Source organism: Sebastes fasciatus, chromosome 20, assembly GCF_043250625.1.
Source record: "Sebastes fasciatus isolate fSebFas1 chromosome 20, fSebFas1.pri, whole genome shotgun sequence".
NCBI lineage: Eukaryota > Metazoa > Chordata > Actinopteri > Perciformes > Sebastidae > Sebastes > Sebastes fasciatus.
In genome coordinates, this window is record NC_133814.1 from 9,036,609 (window position 1) to 9,047,287 (window position 10,679).

A 10,679-nucleotide genomic window follows, 5' to 3' on the forward strand; every position below is an offset into this window, starting at 1 on the left:
AATGCCTGTTTATAACCTGATGTGATACATAAATAAAAAGTGAGTGGGTGAAAACTCTGAGTCAGAAATGCCATGAGTGACGCAGGATGGGGTTTACCCAATGAAATTTCCAACATCAACAGCTTTACAAGACTTTTTTGTTGTTTTATAAATACAGATAAAAGAGTTCAGACCTATATGTTGGTCGCAACGCGTTAGTCATTTTAAACAATTATTGCCATGTAAAATAAAGGCATTTTTAATTTTGTTCAAACACTACAGTGTGCCTTGGATTATTTTTTGAGGGAGATTTGCATTTTGTACTTTTTTGAGACCCTATTTCACCCATGCAATGAGCCCTTCACAAGACTGAATGAGCCCAATGCACTTGAAGGATCCAAAAAAGCCCCTGTATGTGATTACCACAAAGACCTTTTCCATTATCTTCACAGATAAAAAGGAATTGTTTGGGTTCCACGAATGCATCTCGGGCTGACACCGTTGCTCCGTGTGTGTGCTCCAGTTATGAGTAATAAAACCAAACTGTGATTTATCATCCACATATATTTAATAAGTCTCAAAAGACACATCACAACAAAAAAAAGGATGAGTTCAACATATTTACACTCCAACATTGTTTTACACGTGAAACCACAACTTTCTTGACACTTGAAGTTACACGAGACGAAATGTGTACAAAAATAGAATAGTCTTCCAACTTTACATATTAAAAGGACAAATGTACATTGCATTAGAAGCGTCCTTGAAATCAGTCAGTGTACAAAAAAAGACACACAGCAAGGCACTAAAGGGGGGAATATAGTCTTCAACAAAGCATGTTAGAATGAACACTTTTTGTCAATTCAATAACTTAAAAAAACAGTTGCTTCAAAGCATTATTGCAGTTATTTCACATTTTAAACGCGCAGCCTGTTGCGCGCTCAACATGGCAACATCAGGCTGAAGAATGCTGTTGTCCATCAGTCTATTTTGTTGCTAAATAATAATTAATGTGCTGCTAAAGACATGTAAATCCAGAGGACAGATGGTCATTTTGTAATGGGTTATGTATGAATAATGATGATGTGTTTTGTTTTTTTGTCTGATGGGTCTTACTTGTCTGTCTGTCTATGGTAACAGTATGTCTATTGTGTGTGTACTTTTTCTCAAACTGAGCTGCCTATGGATGCAAAATGAATTTCAGTGCAAACTGACAATAAAGTTGTATCGTATCATATCGTATGTGTTGGCGATATTAAAACAATCCCCTTTTATATTACAACCACCCTTGTATATTCTTATGAATTAATGGCTATATTTACTCTTATTTTCAGTAGACTGTACAGGCAAAGTGCATTCGTGTCAGTTCTGGAGCAGGAATGGATTGGATGTGCGTAATTGCGCACAGAAGTTCTTGTCCATTCCCATCCTGCATGGTGTTTTAGGCTGCTGTCGCACAAAAGTTTCACAATCATTATTTGATAGTTCTTTTTAAGAGGAATGGAGTGGATGTGCGTAATTACGCACAGAAGTTCTCGTTCATTCCCATCCATGGTGTTTTTGTCGCACAAAAGTTTCACAATCATTATTTGATAGTTCTTTTTAAGAGGTTAGGGTGCATCATGGTGACAACAACAACAACCAGGCAGGACTAGGAACACATCCCGCTGGTTACAGTGATGGTGCTGCTGGACGAGGAAGTGGAGGACGAAGAGGAGGAGGAGACGGTGGACGACTTCCTCTCCTTCTGCCTCAGGTGGATCTTAGTGTGCCTCTTCCTCTCGTCGCTGCGCGCGAACTTGCGCCCGCAGAAGTCGCACGCGAACGGCTTCTCGCCCGTGTGCGTGCGGATGTGCGTGGTGAGATGGTCGCTGCGGCTGAAGTTGCGCATGCAAATGCGGCACTGGAACGGCTTGTGTCCGGTGTGGATGCGGATGTGTCGCGTGAGCTCGTCGGAGCGCGAGAACCGCCGGTCGCAGCCGTCCGCCGGGCACGGGTACGGTCGCTCGTGGACGGGCGTCTTGCTGGGTCTGTTCGGGTACTTTCTGGGTCTCAGGATCGGCCTTAAGGGCAGGTTTTGTGGGCTGTAAGCGGACGGAAGCCTCGGAGGCACACCTTCGATTCCACCACCACCACCTGGACCAAGCGTAAAGTTCCTGATAGTGTTCAGAGGAGTCAGAGGTGGAGGGACTCGGAATGTGTCGAGAGGACATGCACCGAAAGGTTTCCGGTCTTGGATGCCCATGTCCCGCTGGCAGGCAGGCTGGAAGAAGCTCGAGTAGTCTGGGATGATGGGGAAAAGCGCGTCTGCTCCACCTCCACCTCCACCGTTCTGCTTGGGAGAAGAAGAGTAGGATGGCGGTGGGTAGGAGGCGATGGGACACGCAGGGGGGGACAAAAACGCCGAGGGGTCCTGGTACATGTCACCGCAGCCAGATGAGGAGTAAGGAGGCGGAGGAGGAGAGTACAGGTGGTGGTGGTGGTGCTGGTTGTGGTGGTCCATCATCTCCGCTTGGTGCTGATGAGGCGTTGCCATGGTGCAACTCAAGGAGGAGGAGAAGTGATTGGGAGATCCAGAGGATGCCGGAGAGGAGGATGCTGATGAGGATGGAGGAGGAGGTGGAGGTGCTGGTTGGGCCATGTTGAAGATGCCCGAGACGATGTTGATGACTCCCTCGGGGTTCCAGTTACTTGGATACTGGGAGTCGATGGAGAACTTGCCCATGTAGGTGAAGGTCTGGTTGCGGTGGTGATGATGGGATGCGATGGGCTGATGAGAGAAGCCGCTGCTGGAGTAGGAGGAGGAGGGTGAGGAGAGATCCAGGGAGCGCTTCTCTAAGCTCATGTCTGCGCTCATCAGGCTGTCTGTGGAGCAAAAAACACAAGGACAAGGTCAGTTATAGTGAGGCAACTGGATTCACTAAGATGTTCACATTAAACAGGGAAGTGCGCTTTAAGTGGAAGAACGCTTTTTTTTCCATTACGCACAGACAGATAATTCATACGACACCTTCTCACACAAAAATATATCTTATACTGTATATATGAATGAATGAATGAAAGACTATTTCGAACATAAAATAAATAAAAACAGATAAAAAATAATAACAAACAAAACAAGTGTCCGAAAAGGAGTAGGTAGAAGTAAAACGTATATTTCCCTATACCCCTTTCTCACTTCTCTAATAACTCAGAACGATAATATAATATAATATATAAACTATCCCAGATTTATTTACATCCCAAATTAAATATATGAACAGCATCCCAAGTTTATTTACAACCCACATATCCATCCGGAGTTAAAAAGTAGATATAAACCAACTCTAACGCAACCCTTATCACAACTCTTCCTCAACCATATACCTCCCAAAAATATATTTTTTTGTATAGCTTTTTAAAGTGATTTATATATCTATATATATTTATATACTGTATATGTACTTAATATATATGTTCTTAATATGCCCTTGTACAACGTATTTCCTTCTATAATTGTAATGTATTTGTAATATAAATGTAATATAACTTATTATTTTAATGGAGCTTCCCAGCAAAACGTATTTTACACGTTTGTATATACAACCGGCGAGACAATAAACATCTTGAATCTTGAAACTCTCATGTATATGAAACATTTTAACACACTTTTTTACTATGACAATCAGAGGCAAAATGTGATTGTAAAATGAGTACTGCAACACTCAGCATACAGGCAACTTTTCTTTTTATAGATTAATATTTCTTCATACACTCCAAAAATAAAGTGTCATCTTACCTGCCACATTCATCTGGTCGTAATGAGCTCCTAAATCGCTGTTTGGGAAGATAGCCACAGAGGTGGAGCCCACCATGTCATCCACCGAGTACACGCTGTCTGGATGCACGAATCCTCCGAGATTCACCGGCACCTTCTCCAGAGTTTTAGCCGTCATTGTGGATGAAAAGAAAAAACACACTACCGCGTCTTCTTGCTCTCTTGTTCGCTCTTGTCTTTGCTGCTCACCTTAAAACACTTTATAATAACAATGAACAGTGTGTAACCACCGCATGTCTTTCTGTTTCTGTCACCGGGTGTGAGAGGATGAGCTCGTTGCGTCTCTGTTGCGCTTCATGCGCTCCTGGATGAGAGAAAGTCAACACACTGCGTTAAAAGTAACTCTCTTTGGGAACGGGCGGCCCTGGCGCTAGTATGTTTATATGGGGGACCTTTTGGATACGTCATTACCCATATATGGAAGTGGGAGGAGTCGAGGGAGAGGCGCTGCCGACGCTGATTGGCTGAGAGGCTCCGTGACGATTTTCTAAAGGGAATCACTTGTGAATGGAGAACCCACTGCTGCTGCTGCAGGAGATAAAAAACGCACCTTTTTTTCCACTCGCTGCAAAACTAGAGATAAACTGCCACAAAACAAACACAATATACCACAATAATATTTACCACAAATGAGCAAACACAGCTATAATTTACTTTAAATATTATACATATTTTTTTGTCCATGTATACTCTGGTGTATATCCTCCTGGAAACCGAGTTAAAAAAAGTGTCTTCCAATTCCTTTTTTTTTGTGATTTCCTTCCTATTTAGGGTTAAAACGAAAATCTTAACAATTCAGGCTTGTTAAACTTTATTTTTATTGTCTACTGTATAGTGGACTACAGGACTATTTCAGTGTGAAAAGAAAAAAAATGAACAGATTATGGCTTTAGAGTGATATTAAACCAAGAATACATTCAAATTGATTAAAAAAAACAAACACATGCCATATCACTGGAAAGCCTAGGATGTCCTCTTAACAATACAAAAGGGGTTGATAGAGTAGGTCAAAAGAGTAAGAGGATATGCATGTGGACACAATTTCCACTACAGAGGACACATGTCAATGGGCTGGGTCTCAGGAGGAGAATTTGATGTAATCGAGTTGTGATATCAAAAGAGGAATTCCGGTTGAGCTTCTTGAACCCATAAAAGGTTGAATCCGGTTAAGCAGGGGAACATCCCCTTATACTCCATATTTGGGTTTCGATTCCGGAATATGATCATCGGAAAGTGACGAGTTTAGCCGAGCGGAGAGAGAAAGATAGAGAGAGAGACCCTGGTATAACCACAGTCAAATGAGACGGACAGAGGAGCGGAATTTACTCCTTTGGGTGCGATAGATAGATAGATAGATAGACAGAGAAAGAGAGAGAGAGAGAGAGAGACAGAGAGAGAGAGAGAGAGAGAGAGAGAGAGAGAGAGAGAGAGAGAGGCTGCTGGGCTCGGAAACTCGTGTCAGTCTCATTTGACTATGCTCTAGGAAAGAATAGACTGACGAGTTAAATATAGTCACTTAGAGATATATTTACAGTCAGTGAAAGGAAAACATTTGAACATTGTATGGAGGCGGTGGTGGTGGTGGGCCATGTGTGAAATAAACAAAAATGAATTGTGAAGGTGACAGGGGGTCTACAGGAGGGGGTCTCAAACTTTTTGGTGTCAGGAAAAATAAAATTGTCCCTATTAATCGTAACACCGATTAAGCATTATGCTTACCACCATTTTTACTCTTAGGTGAACTATTTGTATCCTAAAACTTTTTCAACCTACTTCACCTTGTTTCATAGTGATAAACAGAAACACATTTCAGTTTGAATCATGTTAAGATAAAATAAAATGATCCTTTATTCGTCCCACAGTGAGGAAATTTGCAATGTTATTGAATGTTAATACCACTTATATACCTTTTAAACAGAGGGTGATTTTATTCAGGTTGCATTTGGACTCAACTTTGACAGCATTTATAGCCTTCAGTTCAAGTATTAGATCTTAAAAGCTGGACTGATACTGATGCCGGTATCGGAAATGCATCTGATACTGCCCAAAATTCGGGATTTGGGTATCGGCAAGTATACGCCAGTCTATGTACCGAACCGATAACGTGATTTATTAACCCAGAAAAAAATGAATACAATAATAATAATAATAATAATAATGTATTTTTTTTTATCACGCTGGTATCGGATCGGTACTCAGTATTGGCAGAGTATCGGTAAGGAAAAAATGGTATCGGAACAGCTCTATTAAAAGCTTTCAGATAATTAGCAGTAAAGCAAGACATATAGTCCTAAATCCAGATCTTTATAATTACAAGTCTAAACCTCACTTTCAGTAAGTGCTTCAACTTCAAAATAATGAACTTATTGCCGTTTGTCACAATCATATCAGTTTCTATTGGCCCAAAGTAAAGAACATAATATGCTTGTTTTATTGGCGCAAATTGTCCCCATCTGCACTTTTTAATGATACATCACAATTTCATCATTTATAGCAAATTATTTCCCGGACCCCCTGACAGAGTGCCACGGACCCGGGGTGGTCCCCAAACCTCATTTTGAGAAACACTGGTCTACATAAACGAGGACAGATTGGGTTTCTTTCTGACTAAATTTATTATCCATCATCATGGTGTTGTTTGATCATAATATGTTATAACGGGTCAACAAATGGTGATTCCCTTTTTATATGCCGCTATTGCTTATAATCTAATGTTTTCCTCATAGATATTGTGATACACAATTAGTTGAGATGTGTTTATTAGTCCTGAGAGGATAGTGTGCCCTCCTGTGGCCTCATTGGGAATTGTGCCTCTCTCTCTCTCTCTCTCTCTCTACCTCTCTTCCTCGTCCTGCTCTGTTTGATCTGGTGAAAGTCCCTCCGTGGGTGGAGAAAGTTGACAGACAGAAAACAGATAATACTGGGCACCTTGGGTGGAATATAGTTTCCATGTTGTGTGTGTGTGTGTTTATGTCGTTGCACAGCCACATCACACAATCACCCCTGTCTTGTTGTGATCTGAATATAGGTTTATTACTGAGGTTAGGGTGCGAGACTTTTGAAAAGTCAAATGTTCGTTGATAATGTCAGCAGAACCTCTAACTGACCCTGCTGCTATACTGACACTGGATATCACATGAGCAATGGAACTATAATACCGCACATTTTAACAGATTATTACACAATTTCCTGCTTGACATCAGAGGGTGGATGGCTAAAAAACAACCTTACTATGCCACTGGTCCAGATCATAACGCTAAAGCTGGTTGACAAACACTAAATTAGCCAAATATCAGACACCAGGAGACAGAGATATAGGCTACTTCATTATGCCATTATCCTACTATCTGTATTGGAAAAATGACAGTATATTGTAACCAGCAGCATGCTATAGGCATACACACTATCGGTGATGTATATACCTGTAGAGATGTTGTGTTTTGTCTAGGGCTGTCAATTGATTAAAATATTTAATTGTGATTAATCACAAATTGATTGCAAATTTTTCATCTGTTCAAAATGTACCTCAAAGGGAGAATTGTCAAGTATTTAATACTCTTATCAACATGGGAGTGGACAAATGTGCTGCTTTATGCAAATGTATGTATACATTTATTATTGGAAATCAGTTAACAACACAAAACAATGACAGATATTGTCCAGAAACCCTCACAGGTACTGCATTTAGCATAACAAATATGCTCAAATCATAACATGGCAAACTGCAGCCCAACAGGCAACAACAGCTGTCAGTGTGTCAGTGTGCTGACTTGACTATGACTTGCCCCAAACTGCATGTGATTATCATAAAGTGGGCATGTCTGTAAAGGGGAGACTCGTCGGTACCCATAGAATCCATTTTCATTCACATATCTGGAGATCAGAGGTCAAGGCACCCCTTTGAAAATGGCTATGACAGTTTTTCCTCGCCAAAATTTAGCACAAGTTTGGAGCGTTATTTAGCCTCATTCCTGACAAGCTAGTATGACATGGTTGGTACCAATGGATTCCTTAGATTTTCTAGTTTCATACAATACTAGTATCTTCACAGCTTTAAAACTGAGCCTGCTACAACCTAAAAAATTGCAAGTTGCATTAATGTGTTAAAGAAATTAGTGGCGTTAAAACAAATTTGCGTTAACGCGTTATTATGACTGATTTGTTATGCAATGGTAATGTTATTTCATTGACAAAATATGTAAGGCTATATACAGACAAGAGCTGACAAGGGCCGACATTTCAAAAGTATAAGTTGATGTATCATCTTGGTATATTTTTCACATCTGAGTTATTCCCTGAGTTATGGCCCCTACGAGTGGCTGTATCCACACTGAACTGTAACCTGCTCTATTGTTTTGGTCTGATATTGCTTTTATTCTTTCTTTTCTCTAATTCTATAGCTTTTAGACTTTTTCTTTCTGTGTTTTACTAACACACTAACTTCACCGTTTGGAACTACGGTTTAACTATCACCGTCACTGCTACCACTGTTTGTGTTTCATACTTTGCGTTTGATCCGAATAATACTGAAAATGCTCAAAACGAAAGAAGGGCACTGATAACATCATCAATTCAGCCTGTAGTTCGTGTCTTTACATCTAACATAAGCTGTGACTAATGAGACAACTGTTTAAATAGCTTCAGAGTGTCTCATTCACACACACATCCTTCACATTAATCAGCGCACTAGTCAATAAACCCTGTCAATAACAGCTCTGTTCATTTAACACATGCGCCGATGCTGTCTGTCTGTGTGTGTGTGCGTGTGTGTGTGTGTGTGTGTGTGTGTGTGTGTGTGTGTGTGTGTGTGTGTGGTGGATAAGAAGTAGAAAAGAAAAGAAAAAGACCAAGAGAGAAAGCTCAGTTGTGTTTCATCCTAGTACAGTGGAGGCTGTGTGAAATAGTTGGGCCCATATTGTGTAAACACAAGCATACCAGAGCATGTTAATACCTGGTGAGCAGGTGTTACAAATGATCGTCCCACACATTTAAAAAGAGAGTAAGGAAAGTCCCATTGTGGGAGAAAACATTACAAGATATTTTCTAATGAATCGCAGTGCTACAGTAGCCGTGTTTCCAAATATGGCATTAGAAAAGCTGTATGGAAACGGCAAAATTCCATAAAACTTCCTCAATTGCACAAAAAAGTTTTTATGTTCGCTTGAGGTGGTTTTTGCCTTCGTCCAATAAAAAGAGTTGATGCGCTTTATGGGATATGGAAACACCTTTGCAGAATAAGTTCGGACGTCGAGAACATTTAACTCACATAACTGATCAGCTGTTCCTGCTGTCGGCGGCATCTCGGATATTCCCATAAAAAGATAAGATAAGATAAGATATTCCTTTTTCAGTCCCACAGTGGGGAAATTTGCAGTGTACAGCAGCAAATGGGATAGTGCAAAAAACAAGAAGCAGCAGTAAAAACAAAAATCAAGATATAACACAATGCAAAAAGCAACACAAAAGTAGACAGACATATAAAATATGAACAATTTAAATAGATGAAATATAAAAATAGGAACAATATAGACAGTATTGACTATTAACATTACTATTGTCTCCTGACAACATGAAACATGACCAGTACTAGCTGACATGAAAGAAACAATTAAAACTTGCCCAATTGAAACAAATTCCTGAAGACCTCTCTCCATTTTTCTATCGTACATGGTTAGATAGCAAAGGTTACTTGTTTAGTTTCTGGTTGGCAACTTCTACTCTTGATATATTTCAGTCAGGACCAAAGGGGTGGCCTGTCCGACCAATGTTAGCAATCCTCGAGCTACACGGCGAGCATGGCTAAAGATTATCGATCTCAACTAGGGCTGTCATGATTTTAAATATCTAATCACGATTAATCCCAAATTAATTAATTAAGACGTCTAGTCCACATGTTGAAGTGATCGCAAATTAATCGCACATTTTTTATCTGTTCAAAATGTACCTTAAAGGGAGATTTGTCAAGTGTTTAATACTATTATCAACATGGGAGTGGGCAAATATGCTGCTTTATGCACATTTTTGTATATATTAATTATTGGAGATCAATTAACAACACAAAACAATGACAAATATTGTCCAGAAACCCTCACAGGTACTGTATTTAGCATAAACAATATGATCAAATCATAACATGGCAAAATGCAGCCCAACAGGCAACAACAGCTGTCAGTGTGTCAGTGTGCTGACTTGACTATGACTTGCCCTGCATGTGATTATCATAAAGTGGGCATGTCTGTAAAGGGGAGACTCGTGGGTACCCATAGAACCCATTTTCATTCACATATCTTGAAGTCAGAGGTCAAGGGACCCCTTTGAAAAAGGCTGTGACAGTTATTCATTCGTTTTTAGAGTAAGTTTGGAGCGTTATTTAGCCTCCTTCGCAACAAGCTAGTATGACATGGTTGGTACCAATGGATTCCTTGGTTTTTTTTGTTTAATATGATACCACTATCTCAGCTCTAAAAAACGTAAAACTGAGCTCGCTGCAACCTAATGCGTTAAAGAAAGTAGTAGCATTAAAATGAATTTGCATTAATGCATTATTATCACGTTAACTTTGACCGTCCTAATATCAACATAAGCAAGACTTTCTTCTCCTGATTACTTCCTATCGTGGGAGTCTGATGTGACAGTCATCTCTAATTATCAGACGTCATCACTTACATTTGACATTAACCCATAACAGTTATTGTAACCTACTGCAGCAGCAACCCAGGGAAAATCCCTGTACTGTCCCTGAAATATATCTACAGTACTGTGACTGATAGTGTGCCTGTGGTTGATCAAGATAAACAGAACGCACTTTTACTTAATAATGTTATAATATGAGGCCTACTAGAGAGACTGATGGTGTGCCTGTGTCAACAGTAAGTTTACAGTA

At 40.1% G+C, this 10,679-nt stretch overlaps 1 protein-coding gene across 1 annotated transcript; it reads right to left on the reverse strand.

The window, feature by feature from the left end:
• Positions 1-535: 535 nt before the first annotated feature.
• Positions 536-4,152, reverse strand: egr2b (early growth response 2b). Its single transcript, XM_074619256.1, has 2 exons — positions 3,758-4,152; positions 536-2,844 (listed from the first exon to the last, which is right to left on the reverse strand). The coding sequence occupies exons 1-2, from the start codon at positions 3,912-3,914 to the stop codon at positions 1,631-1,633; spliced, it is 1,371 nt and encodes a 456-aa protein (XP_074475357.1). The 5' UTR covers positions 3,915-4,152; the 3' UTR covers positions 536-1,630.
• Positions 4,153-10,679: the final 6,527 nt, after the last annotated feature.

What these genes read in the sequence shown, in the direction of transcription:
- egr2b (XM_074619256.1), bottom strand. Translation starts at nt 3,914, where the DNA reads ATGACGGCTAAAACTCTGGAGAAGGTGCCGGTGAATCTCGGAGGATTC. An exon ending in CGACCAGATGAATGTGGCAG is followed by an intron (nt 2,845 to 3,757) that starts GTAAGATGACAC and finishes TTTGCTCCACAG; the next exon opens with ACAGCCTGATGAGCGCAGAC.